This window comes from Bactrocera neohumeralis, chromosome 2 (genome assembly GCF_024586455.1).
Source record: "Bactrocera neohumeralis isolate Rockhampton chromosome 2, APGP_CSIRO_Bneo_wtdbg2-racon-allhic-juicebox.fasta_v2, whole genome shotgun sequence".
Taxonomy (NCBI): Eukaryota; Metazoa; Arthropoda; class Insecta; order Diptera; family Tephritidae; genus Bactrocera; species Bactrocera neohumeralis.
This window is the reverse complement of record NC_065919.1, coordinates 63,394,325-63,419,823: the sequence shown is the minus strand read 5'-3', so window position 1 is coordinate 63,419,823 and position 25,499 is coordinate 63,394,325. Positions and strand designations below refer to the sequence as shown.

Below are 25,499 nucleotides of genomic sequence, written 5' to 3'. Positions count from 1 at the left end.
GAAAGCGAAAGCTATTGCAAATTCGAAAATGTCTTGTATGCTGATAATGGTAATTTATAGACACATATATTTCTAATTTTATGATGAAATGTTTTTATTGTTGCTAAAATGTAGCTGCAACCACGCAACAACTACTTCTGCCTTCAACACTAACCAAAAAATGTTATAAAATGCGAGTGAGCTCGCTGCACATTGCTTATATCTACAACACACACACATACACATTTATGCACGCACATTTACGCATAGGTACAATGTTTGCCGCTACGGCTCAATAATTTTGCGTAGGCGTTTAGTGATGTAGAATGGTTATCTTCAAATGTTGCACATACTTACATATACATACATATGAGTGTTTGCTGGTGTCGAAGTTGCAATTTCTGCCTGGATTGCGCACACATGTGTTTTGTTATCTATGCCATTTGCTACATACAACGCCGATACATGTATATATGCACATACTCGTATAAGGTAAATGTATATTGGCATATTATGTGCGAGTAGTTGCGGCAACATGGTGCGTCCTCATTTACCCACGCTAGCTGATACAATTGTTTTGTTGCAAAAACGATTTGCAAATGCGCAACAGCTCGTAGTTAAAATAACGACAAATATAAAAACAAAAACAACAACAACAACAACAACAACAGCAACAATAAAAAATAACAAAAACACCAATAATGAACGTGAAAATACCAACAAAAACCATGTTGCAACGCACTACAAAATTGTTGGCAACAAAAGTAACAACAACAACAGCAGCCTACACCACCATGGGATGTGCTGCTTCGCTGGATTGTAGATTGTGGCAACTAAAAGTCATAGCTTAGGCGTAGCACAGCCGGTCGCCGTTAACTGCTGCTTTTGGTGTGCTCTCATTTTTGTTGCTATTGCAATATTTGCTAAAATGCATGGTGAAGGTGTTGCACATTGCCGCCGCCGCCATTGTTTTTACATTCACATCTGCAGCCATACGTCTGTATTGGTGTGTGAAAGCTGGCGCATTTTCGGCTAGCCAAAAAGGGGCGCAGTTAGCTGCATGCAGTGTAGGTGAAGCATGAAGGGAACTTAGAGATAGTAGACACATATAGTTGTAGCTGGGTTTACACACGTTACTCTGTTGAGAAATAGGAATAATAGCAGAGTGATTGTGTCGGCTAAATGGAGCAAACGCAGGCGCAACACCAACTATGTATGTGTGTGTGTGTGTGTTAGTGTGCGCGTATGTGCAGCACATTGAAATGGTGCTTAGGCAGCCCATTGAGGTTTTCGGGGTCATTTATCGCGTCTGCTGGTCAGAGCGGGCAAGTTCACACACACCTATATATTTTATATACATGCATATGTAAGGAAGTGCATTTGTTTGTTTATATAGAGATAAGCATTTTGCAATGTAGCTTGTGCAGCGCATATGTGTGCTAAAATTTGCATATGTGTCTGCCACATAACCAATGCCACAAACGATTTTACCACTGGCGCTTAAAGGTGGTACGCTTTCTATTCGAAAGCACACACACACACACACACGCATATATATCGATATATAATCACTTGTGTTTGTTGCTGTCGCTCGCTTTATATGCAAATGCAAATGCATATGCAACTTAGCAAATATGCTAGTCATTTTATTTATTTACTCACTGGTGTCTGGCCACATGCCACAGGCCTACATAGCGCCACCGATTCAGTGGCTTTCGCTGTTGCGAATGCGCCTATTATCTTTGTATGTAAAATGCAAACGTTATTTGCTTATGTAGTTGTAGAGGCACAAAAATGTGGCATGCCAAAGTATTGATTTCTTTAAAGCGCATGTTGCAACTTTAAAATTTACCAAAAAATTTAAAGCGTTCGTTCGCTTAATTTATGATGTAATGCTTGTATTTACAACTTTTACTAATTTTTGATTAATTTTTGGGGCAATTCCGTTTTTATTGCTGCTTTAACTGCGCGCTACATGCCATCAAAATTAAACGTGTCCTATGTTTCGGCGCTACATTGTTTGTTGTTGCATGCGGCTTGGCTATCAGCGCGTTTTATGCCGCCCGCCTTAGTGTGGGTGTTGCTACTTTAATTTTCTTCTTTAATTTCCTGAAATACCGGCACCGAAGCGCGCTGTTTCCATAACATTTTAGTTGCTCGCTGCTAAATTCAATTTTGTTAATTTCCATTTTTACTAAAATCTATTTTGTTTTTTCGTTAAATATTTTTATTTTTGTATTTATGTAATTTTGTCGATTTTCTTCGGCGCACACCCATATTTATTTGGTGTTAAGCAATTAATTTTTGTTGCGTGTCATTTGGTTATTTGGCCGCAAGTCGCTTCCGTCTGCTATTTGCCATTTGCACTGCGTCCTACATCAGTGGCTAGCTATATTAGAGTTCCGCCTCCCACTAGTGGCACATTTATTCATTTCTATTTTTTGCTCTAATTCACTCAGATGTTTATGGAAGATATATTTGTCATTTGACATACACAAATGTTGGTTGTGGAGCATCAAAAGATTAAGTAATAATTAAAATAGAAATGTTTTTCATAAATTTTTGTGGCATGTCTCCATGTTTTCTTCAACACTCACACTGCATGCCGCACCGCCGCCGCAGCTTAATTTGCCGCCATTCGTTTTGGTTGCAATTTGAAAGTGTGTTTGTGTCTTCGGATGACCCTCGAATACTTATGCGTGTCGAATGACGATTAGAGATAAGCTTTAGAAACGCTTGAAAAGTATTAGTTTGAATTGTGGCACAGAAGTTAAAGGTCAAAAAAATTTTACTTTTTCGCTGCGTAAGTGAAATAACTGTTTGTAGAGTCAGTAACTGCTATTTACAGCAATGAAAACGTATTAATTATTCAAAATTGTGTGTGACTTACAAAAATCTTGTGGTTATAATGCTGAGGGGCAAATATTGATTGAGGAAAAAAAGGAAATTGAAAAAAAATTGTAAAGAGTTTCAGAACTAGGAATGGTTGTAGAGCATTTTATAAAGATGTGGATCTTCGTATACCGAACAAATCAAAATTTTAGATAATATTGATTAAATATTAAAGAAAATGTAAAAATAAATATTTCAAGTTAAAGAAAAATTTCGAGTCGAAGACAAAAATTATTTTAATATATTGAAAACTACAACAAATAAAAATTTTTGAAGTTTTCAAACATTTTTTAAAAATATTTTTCGAAAATTCGCAAAATTTTTGAAAGTTCCCGAAACATTCGCAAAATTTTTTGAAAATAAAATTTAGAAAACCCGACATTTCAAATAAACAAAAATTTAGAAATACCTAAAATCTATAAAAATTTCGAAGTTGGAGTCAAATTTCGAATTGACAAATAAATAAAAATTGATTTTAATATTTAAAAATCTACAACAAATAGAAATTGCGAAGTTTTTCAATATTTTTTTTTATAACTTTTCAAAAACTCGCAAAATTTTTGAAAATTCCCGCAATTCAAATGCCGTCGAAAGCACAATAAATAAGCGCAAAAGATTGATCATCGCCTTAGTGCTTATAAAATTTCGAAAACCCGACTAAGTGACAAATAAAAAATGTAGAAATACTTCAAATATATAACACAGGAAAATTATGCGAAATTGTGGCAGAAAGCATAAAAGTATTTTTAACTAAATATAATAAAAATAAACGCACGACACAGAAAACAAATTAAGACGCTACAAAATATGCAAAATCAACATATGACACAAAAAAATTGCTTTTGAAGAATTTATGAAAAATTTTTTGAAAGTGTTAAATTGTTTTGAAACGCGCAAATGACACTTCAAATTAAATTTTTTCAGCAGAAATTCCAAAAATATAATAATATTAGAAAACGGTTTTCAAACAAAAAATATAAATAAATACAAATACGCAACTATATGAGGGCGCAGTGACGTCAGCTAAGTGAAGATTTTATGAGTTTGGAAAAAAACTAAAAAAAACTAAAAAAAAGCATAAAATAATTAAAAATTTGCAAGAGTTTGGAAAAAAGTTTAAATTCAACTTAGCGCTTTCATATTTTTAGTAAATGGTCTCTTTAACTTTTCAGAGTTTACATTTCGGTTATGAGGTATAGTTGATACACTACTTAACCTTTTTATGCAACGGAAATTTGGCACATTTTATTAAATCGACAATTTGGCAGTAAAGCATTAAATTAGTAACAAAAAAACAACAAAAATTACAGGTAACTGTAATTCCTGTAAACTTTTGCCAGCTCAAAGGGTCGCTCAAACTTGACTTTTGGCAAATCTGCCGCGTTTGTGGCACGCACAGTAAGTTGGCGCGAGCTTAGTACGTGTTCGCGTAAGAATTGTAAAAATCCACCAAAAAGCAAAAAAAACAGCATTTACATTTGTACCCGAGCTGACTGTTAGTTTGCGCCGCCGTCACTGAGGTCGTCGAAAAATACCTGTCAAAGAAGTTACTCAAAAATACTAAAATAAATTGCGTGCTGATGGCTCATTTAATTTAATGAGCAGCGTGCAACTTGTCTAAATGATTTTTGTGTTATAACTTTGCGTTTTTTTATAATTTTTTTTTAGTTGATGGTTCTTATTCATTTTTTTTTTTTTTTGGTTTCTACTTCTGCGTTTTTGTTGCTTATACTTGCAGCCAAAGAAAACACGAAAAAAGAAACAAATTACCAGGCTACACCTGAGCGTTTTATAACTTTTCGCTTTTGCCTAAATTTGTAAATTTATTTCATTCTTTTGTTTAGGCATTCTTCTATGCGGCGAGTTTGTCTATTGTGGCTTCAAATGCTTTAATGATGAGTTTAGAGCTTTTTTGCCCAGCGTTCACATCGGTTTACCGGTTTTTGGTGAGTTTTTGTATAGTTTACTTTTGTTTTTGTGTAGTTTGTTGTTTTTGTATAGTTTACCTTTTTGTATATGCCTTTTATGCCGCGCGTTGTAATTTCAAGTTCAATATGCGTCTAAATATGCGCGCATTTTTTTCCTCAAACAATTTACTTTGTTTCAACTCGTTTGTAGCTGTGCTGCTTTTGAGAGATGAAGCGTTTTGTTTTCTGCTTTTTTACTTAATTTTTTTTCATACAGATGCTTATCTGCATTCGGTAATGCGTTCAAATAAACATTTCCTTTGTTAAAATTAATTTTCCTAAATATTTATTAGCGTAAACGATGTACGATTAGAGAGCGTGTTGCGCCGAAATGGGTTCATTGGCTGAGCGTAAATTTTAAATTTTGGCAAGATATTAGTGAAGAAGAGAATTAATTTGAGAAGAAAAAACTTAAACTTTGGTTGCAGCAAAGCTATAATAATCTTCGCAATTACAAAAAGGCTTCATACAATGACTTGATTTCGATCGTTACATTTGTATAGCAGCTATATGCTATAGTGATCCATTCTGTACGATTTCTTCGGAGATTGCACGCTTGCTTTGGACAAGAAAATATGCCAAATTTCATTAAGATATCCCATCATATGAAAAAGCACTTTTTCCATTACAAGCACTTGATTTCGATCGTTCTTCGGAGTTTGTATGGCAGCTAAATATGCTCATATAGTACTTTCGACTATCAGCGATTCCGACAAATGAACAGCTGCTTTAAGAGAAAATGACGTGCGAAAATTTTTAAATCGATATCTTAAATACTTGAAGGCTGTTTCGCGTATTTACAGAGAGAAGGACTTAGCTAAAGAGACTCATCACATCATGCTGTTCATATATGCACATACATATATATTTTAAAACATCTCCTTCGCTTACTTTTTTGTACTACAAAATTTACGGCAAACTTAATGTACCCCGTTTAGGGTATAAAATTGTGTATGAAAGGCAGATGCGGTAGGATTAATGAGAATTTGAAAACTTGTTGCAAGTATTAAATATTTTCTAATTGTGAGTTGCAAGACGCTCAGATTTCGTTTGAAATGCCGAAAACTAAAAATAAATTAGCTGAAATATTATAACGGTATTTAACTACAAATAATAGCACACACTTGCAATATTCTCTGTAGCGTTTTGCAAATCAAGTTGCTACTCCCCGCCAGCACCAAATGCCGAATTTGTGACGCATTTAAGCTGCGGGCGCCCTACTTTATAATCACATAGCCATTGCACTCACTTAAACCCATATACATACATATATGTGCACTTGCTTGTGTTGCAACCGACGCACGCAAACCTGCGAGGAGCCACAGCTACTTTAGCCTTTGAAAAATGCATTGTATTTAAGCGTCATTATTTTCAAAATTTACAAGTCGCAGAGGCCAGGCCTGGACAGTCTTACTTTTTTCACAAACGGCAACAACAACAAGCGCACAAATGCCACATAGTATATGCGAGCGTATTTGCGTTGATAGGTGATGAAAGCGGGGTGGTGGCTGGATGGCCGGTCGAACGGCAGGACAAGTGGAGCGCGCACGCAATGTCGTCATTAAGCTGCGCTTATTTAAATACACATGGAAATTTTTGTGTGGCACAAGTTAAAGGGTGCAAGCTGTAAGTGCCTACATATTTATAGTAGCACTTGCCACAATAAGATGTGGGGAAGCAAGATAAAAAACGCTAAAGGCTGGAATGCGGAAAAGCAAAATTTGCATTGTTTTAAAGGCATTGAAGCAGTCGTTGCAAGTGTTGGAAGATTCGAGAGCTGCAGTGCAATTTTAAAGTCAACATGTGGTGGTGAGTGTGTGGCAGCTTTTATTAAATATTTTTCTTACATATTTTTGTTATTTAAAATATATATTTTTTTAATACTTTTTTTTAAATATTTTTATATTAATATTTTTATATTCAAATTTTTTTTTGTATTTAAATTTTTTTTTTTAAATACTTTTTTTATATTTTTTGTAACAAATAATTTTTAATTTTTTTCATCTAAAAAATAAATATATTTTTTCTATTTCATTTCATATTTTTATTATTTAAATTTTATCTTTATTTAAAATACTTTTTTTATATATATTTTTTAAACAATTTTTAAGATTTTTTATTTAAAATTTTTTCTTAATTATAAATAATCTCCATTATTATCCGTTTAAATTTTTGGCGCATTTTAAATTGACCAATAAAATTCTCCTATCTGTCCACCGTGATTTAAATTACACGTAAAGGCAAATTTTGTGGTTAACCTAAAAATTAAAATAACAGTAAAATTTGTTAAAATTTTTTTGTTCCTTGCAACACATGCGCGCACACGCCACACCTTCTTAATTTTATGCAAATAAAAAACGCCATGAAAATAAATTTGTTTTGCCGGCATGAAAATGTATAACAATTTGTTGCTGTTGCTTTTTTGCAACGCTACGCAAAAATGCAATGCTGCGGTTTTAAGTATTTGATGGCCACAATAGGTTGCAACACACGTATATATGTGTGTATGCTTACTTTGTATGCGAAATAATCAAATTAAGTATAAAAATTGCTTCCTGCCAACAACAACAAACAACAAATATACCACACAAACAACACAATGCACCTTGTGCAACATACACCTACTTGTGCATGTGTTTGTGCAATTTCATGAGCGGTCAGCGTGGCTTGCATGCTGGATAACTGACTTTTTTGCATTTGTATGTGTTGTTGTTTTTTCCTTTTTTGTTTTCTGAATTTTCCACCAGCACTGCCAATTTTATTGTTGTAATTGTATACCGCAGAATAGCGCAAAATTAACAACAACAATAAATATTATAGTAAAATGCAATTGAAAGGTGTATGTGTGAGTAAAAACGCAAAAATGCCGCAGCAACAACAAAATTGTTGTGAAAAAAGCGCGGAGCGTATGTAAATAATAAAACCGCAACAAATGTCGCTGTAACATTGAACAACATTGAATGCTGGCAAGGTATACGCACAACCACACACACACACACGTACGAGTTTGACGACAAAAATGCAATAAAATTTTCCTGCCGCACGGTGTGAGCGCGTTATGCGCGCCTGTATAGGTGTATAGGTGAGTGGCGACGCTGATATGCGAGCGCTCGGTTACTTGCCAGCGCGCCGCAAAATGGCAAATGCGCGCAAAAATGGCAGCTCGCAGCTCCGTACAACAATAAAAAGTACAACTGCGGTATGGTCGCCTTTGCCGCCGCCAGGATTGTCACTTTTAATTGTTGCCGTTGCAATTCGCACATACCCATTGCTTGTGACTGGCTGCAGCAGTTAATCGGCAAGCCGCACAATTTTCATGGGTGTAAAATCGAAAATTAAACCACAAACGTAAATTTATTTGTTTGCCGCGTGAAATGGAAATGATAACTATAAAAATGCCACATTGATCGGTTTGCACGAGTGTGTGTGTGCGCTTTGTAAGTGGATGAAGTACAAACATATGCATAAATGTCACTTGCAGCACTGCGCACTGTTTGATGCTTGCTTGTGGCACATTAATACAATTTTGTCAAATCAGAGTTGTTGCGCTGTGTATATATGTATGTATAAGGTACTCATAAAATATGCACATTTGAATATAAACCGTTAAATTACAGTTATAAAATATTATTACTGGAAAATTGCGGATATTTTCTTCGATGATGCGGCAAATATGTGAGAATAGAGAAAGGCTGAGAACAACTGGTTTAAATTTTGAGCAGGAAATTACTTAAATTTTTTAAATTAATGCTCATTAATTATGGCTAATATTATTTATAATATTTTTTCTTCGAAAATATAAATTTTATTATATGATTTTAACGTATTATTTTTATGAAGAATGGTAAGTGAACTTGTAGGTTATGTAGCAGTTCCTACATAAATATGGTAAAAAATTGATTTTTTCAAAATTAGCTTTTTTATAACCTGAAGAGTATATATTAAATTTGTCAGGTAGTTTTAATACAGAAACAAACATCGGAGAGCCTATAAAACATATGTGTATATATATATATGTATGTATATCTGCTCGTCTGTATAGACGCGAACTAGTCTCTCTGATTTTAAGATATCGGTCTCTAATTTTACGTACGTGCTTTTCTCCCCAATAAGCTGCTAATTTGTCGAAATCATCGTTATCGTGCCACTATAAACTACAGCTGCCATACAAACCGAACGCTTAAAACCAAGTCCTTGTAAGGAGAAGTTTTTTATTTGGGCAGATATTTTCACAAAAGTTGACATAGATTAATTTCATATTCATAGCAAACACTACAATCTCCGAAGAAATTTTTCAATTCGGCCAACTATAGCATATAGCTGCCATACAAACTGAAAGCTCAAAATCATGTTCTTGTATGGAAACTTTTTTATTATAGCTTCGTTATAACCGAAATCAATGTTTTTTGGAATTTAATAACAACAATAACAACTTTCCCTCCTCACTTTTTTATGCGGACTAAGATAGTTATGGAAAAAGCACAAAACCACAAATTAGCTAGCCGCCAAATGCTACCTGACGTTTTGTGAAAAACAAATATGATCACTTGATTTTGATTTTCGCACATTTAAATTAAAACACATTTTTTATGTAAAGAAGTTGCTGCAAATTTGTGATTAAAGCACTCTATTTCACACATTTTTTCCACGGCATAATTTTTTATTGCAACTTCGGCACTTCGGCAAAAAGAAATAAAATAAATATCTGAACCGCTTCAGAACCAAATCAGCGGTTGCTAATGAATACATCGTTGGTGGGGGCGCAGCATTGCCCACAACAACTAACGCTAACGAGTACCGATTTAAACCATATCAAATCGCATATTCTGTTACCACAGAAAATTAACAAGCTCATTGTTACACCACATTAAAATGCCAGAAAAGAAGAGCAGCATTTCTTTTTTCTACTTTTCAAATAATTTTGGTTTTATTTATTACTTTTTTTTGTGAGCGAAACACGCTAATTTCTTAGGCTAACAACTCCACACTACACTACAATAAAGGACTTTAGCAGCTAGGCGCTAATAAGACAACAAAAAAATTAAATAAATAAATGAATTTAAGAAAAATACACACGAATTTGAGAAAATGAACGAAAAAGCTGGAAAACGTAGAAAATTTGAATACGAAAAGGCTGTGAAGGCAGCAAGCAGCAAGTGCTTTTGAATTTATGCGCCACAGTTAGTTTTTTTCCTAACTGCATATTCAAATTGGTTTGACGCTTATATGCTGGATTTCGTACGAAAATTTATTAGTTCACATTTCAGAAAGTTATTGGAAAATTTTGCGATCACGTTTTGCTGCAACGCGGACAGACATAAAGGCAAACAAAGGAATTATTTTGCATACGGCCAACAGCTGTGCGGCATGAAGCTGTGAGGGGCACATATGTAAATACACCGCCGCCATTTTGCACATCACTGCTAATTTATTAACAGTTTTAAATGTTAATATGCGCCAAGTTCGGCTTTGTTGTACATCACATTTAATCGCATAATTAGATGAGCCGAGGTTGCATGGTTTTTGGTTGAGTCAAAAAAATCAGAAAAATAAGCAGTTAATGCGAAAAAATTTGAGATTTAAGCAAATAAAAAGTTGGCTACGGAACTTAATGCGCACATATTTTCAGTTATAACAGTGTTTATATATTGATTTTCTTACATTGTTTAAATATAATGAATATATTTCTTTGGCTTATTTTTGTGTAAAAACGCATTTGAAGAAGTTGAAAATTATTAAAAATTGTTTAATATTTTTTTTTTAAACTTTCGCGTCAACAACGTTGTTTAGTAACTGATTTTGAGTAATTTTTTATTAAAACAACATTTTTAAAAACATTAAAATTAAAGGAAATCAAGATTTCACGTCTAATATGCTGCCAAAAATCTAAGCATATTTCTAAATATTTTTGTTTAGCAAAAATTTGAATTAGCAACGAAAATAATCAGTCAACATGAAATCTTTGCCTCAGCTGTGACTAACGGCGCTTTTTTGCTTATTTCTTAATATAACTTTTTTTAATAACACTGCATTCGTCAACCATTTGAGCTTTATTGGGCAGCCATATACGACAAATGCGCGTATATAATAGAAATATATATAATAGATAGTGCAGACAGCGGTGTGAGCTTTCTTCAACACCTCTACATGGCAACTGTCAATACGCGCATTATCAACTGTCAAGCGGCGAGCAGCGAAAGCAAGTGGAATTAGCAAGCTAAGGCAGGTGATAAGCTGGCCAGGTCAGGCAAACAGCGTGATCAGGAGCCACTACACATATGTATGTATATGTATATTTGTATGTACGCGCGAAGGTGTGCAAATGCAAGCCAATGATAAATATTAAACATTAACATAAACATAAAGCAACATTTTACGCGCCCAAAAAGTGCCTCTGACATTTGCTGATCAGCTAGTGCGCATTTTTTTTTATCACTTTTGCCACTATCTTTGATTTTGCCTAAATAAAATTAAAAAATTCACAGCTAGACACACGCATGTACACATACATATAGGTGAAAATAAAGTGTTTGCCAAAATATGAAGCCATTTAAATCCACTCACTCAATCACTTAACAGCGCTGTGCAAATATTAGCAGAGCATTCAATTTTTTTTTCATTGAGCATTTTTTTAACAATCGAAAATTCGGTTAACGTGATGCAAATGATGACGTTAATATTTTTTGTAACACATGAATTTGCGCTAAATAAGATATTTTAGCATAGTTTGGGGAAAAGTGCAAATCACTGTTTATATGGCTATGGACGGACGGACGCTTGTACTGGTTAAAATTTTTAGTACAAAAATTTTTGGAAACTAGTGCATTAAATTTGTAAAATTTTTGAGAAAAAAAAATGTGAAAAGTATTTTGGAAAATTTATGGAAGCTTTGTATTGCGTAATTTGTTGCTGTAAAATTTTGTAGAAGATTTAAAAACACATTTTGAACAATTTTGTGTAAAAAAATTTGAAACACATTTTCAAATTTAAAAAGGATTAAAACACATTTTCAAAATGTTTGTTTAAAATTTAATATACATTTTCAAAATTTTTTTGAAAAAAATTTAAAACACATTTTCAAAATTTTTGTACAAATTTTAAAATTTTGTTTTAATAAAACTTAAAGCACATTTTCAAAATTTTTCTGTATTAAATTTTGATATTTAAATGCATTTTTTATCCTCTCAGGAATAATTAGTTAAAAATCTTTAAAACATATTTTCAAAAATTCTCAGTATTAAATTTTCATATTATAAAGCATTTTTTGTCTTCTCGTGAATACTTAGTAAAAAATGTTCAAAACACATTTACAAAATTTTGGTAGAAAAAAATTTAAAACACTTTTTCAAAGATTTTGTGTAAAAAAAAATCTCAAACACATTAAAAAAAAATATTTAAAAAAATTGTAATCATATTTTCATATTTTAACTCATGTTACTCGAGAATAATTACTTCAAACGCCGCCATTTTGCACATTTCTTAAAAACTCACTTTAAAAATCGCCTAATTTTAATAATGAAAATTCAACACTTTTAACACTTTTTAGCTACGAGCACAACGTAAAATTATTCTGTACGCATTTACAATGCAATTTTAGTGTTTTTGTTTTATTGCATGTTTTCTAGATTTTTGAAAATGATATTTCAACAAATTTAGTACCTACAGCATCGTGAAAAAATTATTTTTCAACCAAATTCAATACCTGCAGAATTGTAAAAAAGTATTTTTTGCTCCAACTCAACCAAAAGATGTACACAACTTAACGAATAACGGTAAATTCATTAAATTCTTAACTTCACATAAAATTACCGTCGCTAGGTGGCAACGACAACTCACAAAAAAGCAACTGCAGCGCGACTTCAAACACTAATTCCTGACACGTATGTCTAACTTCTAGCCTTATCATAATTAAATTAACTATAATTAACACTATTTTTACTTACCCTAGGTTGAGCCATTAATGCTCTGGGAGCGATGTCCAGCCCGACCTGTGCCACTTTTGCAAGCAGCACGCGCTATGCAACGTTTGCCGAGTTGTTTCTCTTTGGATGCAGTTGCTGTTGGGGGCTTTTCTTGTCGGTGGCCGACTCGCAAGTCCACTAATTGGCGCTGTTAACTGTAGTTTATGAAAATTGTATTTTGTTATTTTGACTTGTTTCAAGTTTTATTGCAAAACTGCGGCACACAACACTCTCGACTCAATTTGCAAGCGCTTCATGCAAATTTTTTTGGTTCACACTGCTGTTTCTTCTTTTCTTTCTAATTCTGAGATTACTTTGCAATTTTACTGCAACACAGGCACATTTGTTTGCAATTTATTGGTTTTGTGGGTGATTTGGAGATAACTCGAACGACACACGCGACGGAAAAACGCGACGGAACGTACATATATTAGATTTTTGTTGCAAGTAAAATATTTATTTAGGTTTTAATTTATTTATTTTAAATATGCTTGGCGCACTTTTTATATATTTTTTATACTTGTATTGCAGTTGATTGTTGTGTATAACTGTTTTTTTTGTTATTTTGGATTTTTTGTTTTTGTTATTTTTCTAACTTTGACGTTTGAGGAGTTTGTGCTTATCCTCGAATGTTGTTGTTGTTTATAATTAATTAAATTTGCTTTAAAATCGTATACAATGCTTGTATATTGTTTTGTTTTTGCAATAAATATTCCTTTACATTTAGTTGTATTAATTAATATTTACTTATGTTGGTTTAGCGCTTAGTGCTCGTATATAATTTTGCGTTTTAGTATACTTGATTGCTTCGGATTGGTTTTTGTTGTTGTTGGTTGGTTGCTTGCTTCTTGCTCTCCTGCTCAGCGGCTTGACATTTGACTTCGACGCAAATCTTTTGCGTACCTTTTTGCCTGCTTATTGTTGTTGTTGTGGTTCAGCTTGTATTATTTGCATATATTGTTGCAGCTGTCATAAATACATTTTAGTGTTAGCTGCTTGTTTTAGCTGTTGTTGTTGTTTGTTGCTTTCTTTGCTGGCTTGTCAATACCGCCGAAGATGTTTTGTTTCTTTTTTTTTTTGTGTAACACTCGTTGTTTTTGTTGCAGTTGCTCGTATACAAAGTTTCCGTGGAAAAGTTAAGTTGCTTTTGTGTTGTAGGTAAAATTTTTAACGCCTTCCTTTGTTGTTGTTGTTTGCTTGCTTGCTTTTAGAAAATTCCTCTAGTACATCAGTGGCGTTTTTGCCACGTCCTGTCTTAGTAGTAGTTGTTGTTAGCGTGTATATGCTCACAAATATCACAGCTTCATCGACATCGTACGCTCGCTCACCTTGCAAGTCAATAACTTTGTAGGAATTCACTTGCTTCCTCTAACAATTCTAAACTGCTACTTCTTAACTTGCTCTTATTTATTTTTTGTAAAATAATTGGTTGTGTTTAGTTGTTGGTTTTTTTTTTGCTACAAAAAAATGCATAAGCAAATTATATTTTTTGTAAAATTTGACTTTCACGCGAAGCGCTGCACTGCGAATTGTCAGTTTTGCTGTTTTTCACGAATTTTTCACGATTTGTCACCGACGACTGCGACGTTTATCACACTTTAATTACCGACGCGTTTCACAAACTGACATGGCGGCTAGCACTGCTAAAGGCGCTTACAAAAACTTATGTTTTGATCACACAACAAAAAAAAATATTTTGTTCAAAGCGGCGATTGGATGAATTCGCAAATGAATGTAAGCAAATAAATAACTGTTTATGGCAAATTAAAAGTTTCACGCGCAAATCAAATGCAAGCACATTTCAGACAGTTCTATATACGCTAAAATTGTTTTCTTCTTTGTTTTTGTATAACACGCTGAAGCTTATTGTATTTGTAATGTACTTTCGCGCATAACTTTAGTTTTCTTATTTCTACGCGAAATCCTTTCAATTTCTTTTTTATTTTGTTTAGGCTTTAATTTGCGTTTTGTATTCCATTCGCGCATAGAGTGGCAGCAGCAACTGGCAAATGACTTGTTTTCTGCGGCTTAGTTGTCTGCACTCGACTGGCTTGGCTTGCCTGTTTAACTCGGCGCGACCTGCTGCTGCACTCACGAAAATCGACTGAAGAAAACACACACTAACTGCAGCACAAGGCGCACTTCTTAGAACGCGCACCTACACGCCGCCGACTAACTGACTGCGGCTGCCGTCTGCCTGCCGTTGCACTGTGTGTGCCGTCCGGCCGTGCGTCTTATGAGCGCCCGCTGCGTCGAAATCCTGTCAACTTGCAAAAGTCCTGCTAATGCATGCCAAACGCTCCACTAGCGACGGCAATGCAGCAGCGTTCAATTTGCGGCGTTCGATGCACTTTTAGGCGCGCGCAACTGTCACACACTTATAAATTACTTAATTTGGAGCGATGTAGCAGAAATATGCAAAATATTTTGCAACAATTGTTTTTTTTTTTTTTCAAAAAATATATACCGTTTTGTTTGTAAAGTTGAACGAAATGTACGAATTTATGCCGCGTGTTTGTTGCAATTTTCAAAAATATTTATTTATTTACCGTTAAATCGCGTTACACGTTACCGTTGTAGACTGTGCAATTGTAAAGTAGAATTTTCGTATTGTTATTGTTGCGATTTTTTGTTTGGGCACACAAAATGAATTGGAAATTTACGCTTATTATATTTCGCTTTCTACACAGCACACGTTGTACGCGTTTCGAAGGCAAACACACACTGGGCTTGTCAATCACAACGGCAACTACACTTGGCGGGGGTAAATAATAGCCGCTGCCGACGACACTCCGATAGGCAGATAAACACACACACACACACAAGCACAGACACCAAGCACCGAGCACAGAGCGCGCTCGCACTCAGCGCTATGAAGTATATCAAGCTAGCGGCAGCGGTGCAGCAACAACTACAACACTAGCTTGCGAAATGTGTGTACGAGTCAAGCGCACCACACAGCACAACGGCACTATAGCACAAGAACAACAAAACCAACAACATGCAGTCAACCAGCCAAGCGTACGCAGCAGATGGATGGATGGCTAGATGGATGACTCGACAGTGTAGGAAAGAAAGAACGGCCGTAGCGCTGTTAACGGATAGCGCGTTTCAAGTGCAAGCAGGCGCATTGCGAGTAGAGCAACAATTGTGCCATTAAAATAGTGCGAAAGAGCGCGCACTAGGCGCAGAGCGCACGTGTACGAATGCGATGGCATGCGTGGCGGTGGTAGTTGTTTAAGAAGCTACGAAGAAGAAGAAGAAAAAGAGTAGCAAGTATGTAGCGGCCGCTTTGGAAGGTAAACAGTCGTCGTATCAGTGGAAATAGCAGCGGTGGAGAGGCATTCAATGATTGAAAATGAAGTGCGCTCTCTCATGTACGGCTGCGAAGAGAATGTTTGGTTGCGAGTACTCGGTAAGCAAAATGCGGCGAAGAGCATGGGGTAATCAAGCAAAGCGCACATATCTACACACGAAGGAAAGGGCAAACTGAAGAGCGTAAATAAGAATCTACTGTGAATTCGCCGTGTTTGAAAGCAACCAGCGAATTCATCTAACTATCAATAATACTCATAAACTGCATTCGTGTTGAAAGAGCGCAAGCCACACGGTTTTATATGATTTCATGGGAGCGCGTTGAGTGTTCGCTGCCGCGGCGAAGCGCTCATAAAAGTAGGAATGACTGATTTGTTAGTACGCCTCTTGTGACATGCCCACAAGTGAAAAGGTAAGGCAAAAGCAAAATATACGATATTGGCGCTCACTTGTCACACACCAACCACACTTAATTGTTGTTGCCCGTCGTATGAATGCGCATCCCCACAATATTTCGCTATGTTGTGGAACGTTCTGCGCGCTCCAGTGCAAATTGTTTGTGGAAGCTCTTATTTTCGGGCATACTTTACTCGATCTTCGCTCAAAAACTTGAGTTGTAATCTTGCTGCCTCTTCTCAATACATATCTACAAATGTACACATCTTGAACTTGCAACATTCCTGCTCCATCATCTGTTGTTGTTTCTTGACTGCAGTACGCCACTGGTGCCGCCTTCACCTTTCATGCGCCCATCATTCTGCGAAGAGCGCTCGTCAGCACAGCGCCCCAAAAGCGAGCGGGAGTGATAACAATAACAGCGCACAGGTTGGGCTGCCCGTTTTGAGTAGAAATTCAACTTAGCTCAAACGCCGCCTTGTTGTTGTTGCTTTTGTCCGTCAACCCCGCACAACAACGCATTGACATCGTCGCATTTCGCGCAAACATTTGAAATTTATTTGGCTTTAGCTGAAATGAGATGGCTTATATCATGTTGATGAAATACCGTTTTGTATACATAAGTGTGTGTGCATGTTTGCATGTGCCTCCACTACCTCCTCACATGCTTGGTGCGGCGCGCACGCATTGCTCTATCGCTCATTGCCAACTTTGACTCTTACTTGCTGTGCGTCACTCTTCTTTGGCCTACCTGCTTCAACCAACACACCCCCCAAACTGCCCCCTGCGCGTAAGCATTTCACACGCCGTGCGCGCCCCCCCCTTTGAAAATCAGCAAAAACCAATCCCATTTGTTATATTCGCTTGAGTGAGTGGCAGTTTGCATCAGTTCGGTTTTCAGTCTTTTGGCCAACATCGTTGTCGACTCGTATGCTGTTCTTGTTGCTGTTGTGCTTTTGTTGTTTGCGTTGTTCTTGTTGCAATGTTGGCTGCTGTTCTGTGAGCTGTGCGCTGAATGGTCGGTGGGTGGGTTTAACTATGCTCGCTGTACTCACAACTGTTGTTGCAGACTACTCTTGTTATTGTTGTTGTTGTTGTTGCAGTTGCTGTGTTGTTAGTCGAGCGTGTCGCGTAGCATTTTCTGTTTTGTTGTTGCTCTACTATTCACTACACACACGGCTACGTGCTGGTTGTATTCAGGTGTAAGCACTACACTCATCATTTTCATCAACACCATTACTAGCTATGTTGTCAGCAACAACAATAAAATAACCAATACTCACTCGCTCACCGCAAGCCAGGCAGCAGCCGTGTAGTGCGGTTTGCGTTATTGCTCTCGCTAAATTCCGCTTCTTACGTGCATTTGCGCCTCTCCGCCGCTCAGTGGCGAACTTAAGGCCACTCACTATGGCCATTAATGAAGCGGCGAAAATGTGATGGATTATTTTGAAAAAAAAAAAAATAATAAATGCACATAAATAATAAATAGAGTAGCGCATTTTTCAAAATTTCATTACTCACTTAAAGGACTTTTAAAGCGAGTTAATTGAGTCATTGCCTGGAAATTAGCGAAATAATTGAAAGTTTTGAAGTTATGTGACTTATGTATGTCTGAGTACTTGTCAGATATATTTTGGTTCGTGTAAACAAATTAAATAAATAAAACTTGAATTTATTTTGAAATCTCCCTTTCAAATCTCTAAGCCTACATTCTTAAATATTTAAAACCCCCTAATAATTTTTTTTGAACAATTAAAAATTGAGAGGACAAAAATGAGAAAAATCTCTTTAATATTACAGTTTATTCAACAGAAAATTTGTATTGGCAATCCAGGATATTTAATCCAACAATATTTCGTAATTTTGTATTCGAAATGCATGCTGTTTGGGATTTTCTTCGAAAAAAATAGTTAAGATTTTTTTTTGTTTTGGTAAGAAATAATCAGGTAAGTGAAAAAAGTTGGTTATTACTGAGAGAATCAGTATTAGTTTAGTCGTTCTGACTTTAGCTGCCATTTTTGTTATGAATTTTTGAAAAGTAAGTATCTCGATTACAGTTAAAGTAAAATACTAAAACGAACAACCATCATTGCTTCCAGCCAACTTCCAGCGCTTGAAATAATTCAAATAGGCCTTTCCGAAGTGAAAGGGAAAAAAATTTCAAATTATTAAAGAGTTTTGATGGCCAAAAAAACAAAATCTATTCTTCTACAAATATCGAGAAAATCTAAAGGGTATACATACATATATTCAAAGCAGGCAAGAAACTGATTTAAATGGGTTAATCAACTGCAAGATTTTTCAATTCTACGCCACTGTTCTGGCAGGAGATTCCGGCCAAAGCTGCTCAAAAAATATTATCCAAACACAAAAATAGTCCCCTAAAACAATGATTTTGTAACAGAATTGAAATTTCTGAAAAAAACTTATATTTTGTACTTTTTTCGAATTTCTCTAGAATATGAGCAAATATGATGAACTTTAGAGAAAATCAGGCATCCTTATAAAAACTCCGGGTGCAGCCTTTCTCCAACTAAATATAGTATGAAAAGCGACTCTATTAATGTAGGATGCACATAACAACAACAACATAGCAAAATTTTCGCCTGTGATTCCTTGCAGTGCACTCGTTGTTGCATATGCCCGACTGTTGTTGTTATATGTTGCAATTCTACATATCAGTCAGTCAAAAAGCGCTCAAAAAAGAGGTTCGCTCGCTTGCATTCGCTCGCAAACTCCTACAAGAAGGGGCTACTACAACCCGATCACTGGTCCGCACTAATTTTCCCTGCGATGTTGAGGGATTTGTGCTGTTGCTGCTGCTGCTGCCGATTTGTGAGCTCCTCTCATTTTTCTTTCTGCAAATCAGACGCCTAGCTTTTCTTACGCCACACTATGAATTGCTGGGGCTGTCGCTTTGGCTGACTGAGGGCTGTTGCCGTTGCTGTCTGTCTTCGTCGTTGTCGTTAGCGTTGCTCTTGCAGTTGTCGGCTGACGACTGGCTTTGTACAAGCATGTGTTCATGTGTGTGCGTGTGTGTGTATGCTAGTATGTGCTTGTGTGCGCGTATTAGTCTTCCGACAAAACAGCCGCTGTTTGTTTGTTGTTGTTCGTTGCTTTTATGTACTTTAGTTGGACGTTGTTGTTTTTGTTGTGTGCTTGTGTAGACAAGAAAAGGTAACGCCTTCGAAAGTTATATTTTTTGTAAGAGTCAACTGTTTCTTTGCGCTGCCGTGAAGACGCGTGGCGCGGGGATTGCAAAGACGTCAAACCCCACCCACTATAGCTACGCGCTTATATAATACTTATCGCTCGCTAATTTTAAGCAATTGAACTGTTTTAAAAATTCACACTAAATTTGTATGGAGTGTTTTCCATTTCGAAAAAATATATTTTTTTATTTCAAATTTCTATCTTAGCCCAAAAACCAGCTGTTCGGCACTTTCGCAAAAATGCTGAGCGTTTTTTATAGCGCTGTCAACATTGCATGCCACGACGGCGACGGCGGCAGTGTGTGACACATTTAACTTTTGGGCCAACAGCAAATTTTACTAACAAATTTGTTGCTAATAAATCATTTTCTGTTAGCACGTTGGAAATTTTCACACTCCTTTGTGTTGCGTACGCTCTTCGTCCTGCCCGCCAGCCAGCCAAACTTACTGCCTCATCGCCTTTTTCATATAAATGCACTCACTACCGTTAGTGACTGAGTAAATATGCATTGTAGCACCCCCAAACTTTCACAGTTACTCCATTTAGTCTTATATGGCAGCAAATTCGGCTTCCCGAAATTCGGCGCCTTCCTTGACACGCGCCCCTTTGAGCGCTCACTTTTAGTTGCTGAGCACGCGCGCAACAAGGAGAGTCACTAGGTGTATATGTATGTATGTATGTATGTACATGGAGGTCCTACAGACAGAGTCCTTTTTCACTTTTGTTATTCACCGTCGCTCGGTCAAACAGTGTTACTATTTATTCTTATTGGCATTGTTGTTGTACACTACCGTCTACATCGTCGAGTCCTAGTGGCAGTTTAAAAAGCGGTTAACACATATTCCCAGGCAATTTTTCATCGAGCTTTTTCTGTGTCCGCTCTTTCTCGCTCTCTCTGCCGACTTCGCGTGGCGGTGGCGGCGATATTTAGGTAACTTTGCCACAACAACAACAACAATAAAATACAACAACAACAAAATACAACAACAACAACAACAAAAACGTACAACAACAACAACAATAATACCAACAACAGCGGTATCAGCATCAGCGCCAGCAGCACATCTGTGGCCTTCGTTTTGTATTGTCGGTTGGCTGGTTGGTTGGTTAGTTGGTCGCAGCTAGCATTGCCGTCGCTTTATTGTTGGGCCGCTAACTGTTGGCCCGGCTGGCTGTCTCGCTGGTTCGTTGTTCCTCAATTTTTCGTTTAGGAAAATGAAAAATTACTTCGCTGATTTGGCGGCGGTGGCGGTAGCCGTTGTTATTCTTGCTTCACATTCATTTTGTTGTCGCTACTGTATAGCTGGCTGCTGGTGCTGCTGCTGCCGCCGCCGACGATGATGCTGCAATTTTTCGTCGTTGTTTTCATGTCATTGCGCACTTTTATTTGCAACATCCCAGCGTCGCATGTGAAAATTGCCGCGCATACAACAGCAACAACCACGCGGCGACAGCATAGTAAAAACACAATAGCGGCATTTCGCTATACCGAAAATTCATCAAAAACAGCTGATTGCCAGGCTTTTTCCAAAAGGCATTGCAACGCGTTTTTATTTAATAAATAAACATTTGTCTGTGTGTTTGTGTTTGCGCGTTGGTTTGTGCACGTCATTGTTATTGTTTACACACACATACATCCATATGTACATATATATATGGGAAAGTGCTGCTAAATTGCCGTTGCTTGCGTCGGCGTTGAATAGTTGCTTTGTTGTTGTTGTACAACCATGCCCCCTTTTGTGTGCTTGTGCCTCTTCGTTGTTTTCTTTTTTAATTTTTCTTGTTTGCGGTGACAAATTTATGAGACTTTGATTGACGTGTGGTTGTGGATTTGCAAGTGATTCCGCAAGGAAGGTCGGCACCGCAGCGCCAGATAAACAACGTAAACAAACAACAGTGACAGCGGTAAGCGCAACAGCAACAGCGACACTCAGTAATAACAACAACAACAATTTTAATTGTAGCAAGTTGGCTTCGTACAGTAAGATACTGGCGTAATGGCATTCTGATAAACGTGCGGCAACATTGCGCCTACCAGCAGCACAAAATATCCTTTCAGTGGTAAACACATACATTCATATTTATAGCATATTTGTGTGTGCGTGCACGGGCATAATAAAATGTCTGCCAGCCAAACAATGATTTGCCAAAAAGTGCGAATGTGTGACGACAGAGTCAATGTAAACGAGAAGTTCCAAATTACTTTCGTCTTTGAACAAAATTTAACGCAGAAGCCTGTTTGTACATGACAAAAAAATATCAATAATATTACGGTAAACAAGAAAAAACCTTAACTTGGGCTGCACTCTGGCTACAACAAGTTTCACAGGTTTCAATTTTCTTACAAAAACTTGTTTTTGAGACACAGATTTTATGCCAGCTAAATGCTATAGTTGTCCGATCTAGAAAATTTCTTCAGTTATTTTATCGCTGTCTTGCGCAATGATCCGTGCTGAATTTCAATCCAGTTTGTGAAGATATCTTGTAAAATAAAAAAGTTTTTCATACAAGGACTTGTGTTCGATCGCTCAGTTTGTATGGCAGCTATATGCTATATTAGTACGATATCAGCAGTTCCAACAAATGAGCAGCTACTTGGGGAAGAAAGAATCTGTGCAAAATTTCAAATCGATATCTTAAACCCCTTTTCACTATTTTGCATATTTTATTATGACATGGTATAGACTGCCTTTAAGGGGTTACATGGCTTCACGAATTTCAAAAAATATTTTTTTATTGTTTTATTAAATTCTACTCCTGTTAAATATTATTCTAAATTTTCAAGTTAATCCGAGTAATAGTTTCGGAGATACAGCCTTAAGAACTTGTGCGCTCGTGGCTGGCTAGGCTAAGTGCGCCCTTTTTAAACGCGTGTTTCTCGAAACTGTGTTTTTTAAATCGGTTAGTAAGATTTCTCGAGTACTACTCAACCGACCTTCATGAAATTTTACGCAGGTCTTTGAGATACAATTCTTCAAGACTTGAACGAAGGATTTTTTTTCGATTACAACTTTTGAAAAAAAAGTGTTGTGAATTTTTCAATGAAATTTTCATTTTTTTTGTAAAAATGTCTGCCAATAATCCAATTTTCATTTCTTTTTTTCCTTCGTCCAAGTTCTAAGTCAAACTTTTAACTAAAACACCTATTTTTTCACTTTAGATGATTCTGTAAGGAGTTATCCTGCCAACGCGGGCGCATCTTTTTTCCGAGGGGTCACCGGAAATGGCGTCGCAATGACTGGGCTTAAAATATTTTTTCCAAAAATTTCAGAATTTCTTTGTGTTTCTTTGAGTGTATTTTTGCAGGTAGAAATAAAAAATTCTATTAAAATATTTAATTTTTTATATGAGAACAAAATTGGTGAAATAAGGTTGTTTTTTACCCGCGAAACCCATGTAACCCCTTAAAAAAAAAAAACCTTACTAAATCTTTACATGAATATTACAAATATTTTTTGCGTTGCGGCCTTCTAAAATGTAGCCGCTCAGTTCAACCAGCTCCAGCGGTTTAACTTTAAACTGGATTTTCTCGAAACAGCTATTTTCGAATTTGCTGCAATGAATGAATCGATATATATAATATTTTTTTGAATAATTTTTTTTGAAAGTCTGTATGCTTTAGTTCTCCATATAATGTAGACAATTTTCATGTTTTTTTTTATCTGATCAAAAATGGAATTTTTGAGGCTTAAAGAGACAAAATTCTGTATAAAATTCAACTTTATTCTCAAAAATGCTGTCCTTTTGTCTAGCTTTGACTTTTTTTTCGATCGGAAGACATATATAGAATTCTATGAGAAGACGTTGTAGGGACAACAAGTTCTAGTTTAACGCAATTTTTATTAGGTTTCATTCACAGAGAAGGCCGGAATCAGTGCAGAAATGCAGCATATTTTTTTAGCGCCATCGGAAATCCCGAAAATTATTTAATTTTTCCAAACAAAAATTTTATTATGTATATTGGAAATGTAAATATGTTTAAATGTAGCTTTAAAATTAAAACAAAAATTGATACAATATTTCTCTTTTAAAGCACAAAAATCGATTTTTTTGGACTGGCACACTAAGTGTACCCCTTAAACATACGGATTATACGCTTAAGAGGACATATGTATTTCTGTCATCACCTTTAATATTAACTTCTAAAATGAAGAGAAGACACAATTCAGCAATAAATACACACCAACTGAGATATTTTGAATGAGTATTTTACGAGTATTTTAGTTCTACATGCATAAATCTGTATATTTTAGAAGGCAAAATTTAGAATTGATTGCTTTGAAACCCAAAACTTATATGGTTCGGAATTTCTCAACTGATTTTAGGAAGAAGAAGGTTATTTTACCAATAAAGCCACATACTTATCCAAAATCAATGATATTTAATTTCCACTTATACTTTTTTCTGAAGTTATGGTTAACAAGAAATTAGTGTAAGCACCATTCCAAAGTTTATTCCCTCAAAAGTTTGGTTGTTAACTTATTGAGGAAGGTTAAATCGCTGTTCTTTACTTTCAAAAATTTTAACAGAGATTAATCAGTGCATCGATAGTGAGACCGCAGAGTCTATTAAAGTTCACGTCAAGCGCAGGCATCCTAAAGGATGACTACTCCTTCTTAGACTTAGCAACTGAACTCCATCTGGCATCGCAAAGGATTTCAAATAATTTTCGGGATCACGGTTTAATATTTTGCTTTCAAATATTTGGCTAATTATTTAAAATCATTAAAAAAATTTCGATTAATGCCAGTTATATCTTCAAATGATCAATATCATTTTGTTTATTCTGAAGGGGCACACATAGTGTGAAGCTTTGAGAATTTTGATTTCGTTTATTTTATATGTACATGTTTCTCTATACAATGAGGTTTAGGCCATTCTACCATAAACTAGAAAGTTTATCGATCATAGGATGCGACATTTTAATTTCAATGTCTGCCATTTTGTGAAATTTCAATTTGTTTAAAAATCGTGGTTCATTATGTGGGCAATACCTTACAGATTAATATTTTTTATTTTTTTTGTTTTCAAGCACGGTGAAGGCCGCAATTACTGCAGCAGTGGAGGACTATTCTAATAACTTGGGAAAAATTTGATTTTTTTTTAATCTTTTGTTCATAATTTATTTATGAATTTATAAATATATATATGTTCCCAAAAACTACCTATTTGAAGAGAACACATTAAGCTCTTTAAATTCGTTCCATTTAAACACGAAACCGAAATAAGGAATCGAATGACTGTGCGATAATTTAGGTGTTCCTTATATCATAAGTTTTTGTTTGAATGAACATACATATCGTCACCTGAAATGCAAAATAACGTAACAACATTTTCGGAAATTTACAGTGGCAAGAATGAAACACGGAATAAAATGGAGCATGAGTGAAAAAAAAGTTTAAAATTGATTAAAACTGGTTTATATCTGAGCACAGAACCTGAAAATGTTGGACATATGTAATATTATGTATATAATTTGAAGTAGTGAATCGTGATCAATAAGACACTCAATTTTGAATTTTTTGATGATACGTTATTTTGCATTTCAGGTGACGATATGTATGTATTCTTCCTCAATAAAATTTTAACAGACTCAAGGCGCTTTTTAACGGTCTTTCTAATTCAATACTTGGAGTTCTGGACATCACAAAGAACAGACGTCTCTAGCTGTCAAAGTGCGATTACTCGTAACCTCACGCAAAATTTGCCTATTTTCTTAATCTAACTGGTGAAGGTTTCTCAAATGTAATAAAAGTAGCTTCTGATGTGGGAAATA

At 35.7% G+C, this 25,499-nt stretch overlaps 1 protein-coding gene across 1 annotated transcript in view; it reads right to left on the bottom strand.

The window, feature by feature from the left end:
- LOC126751079 (homeobox protein homothorax) overlaps positions 1-15,949 on the bottom strand; it is a 317,674-nt gene extending 301,725 nt beyond the window's left edge. The window contains exon 1 of the mRNA XM_050461014.1: positions 12,782-15,949. Coding sequence (XP_050316971.1) covers positions 12,782-12,796 — 15 coding nt within the window. The 5' untranslated portion in view covers positions 12,797-15,949. The remainder of the gene's footprint in view (positions 1-12,781) is intronic.
- Between the last annotated feature and the right edge of the window lie 9,550 nt (positions 15,950-25,499).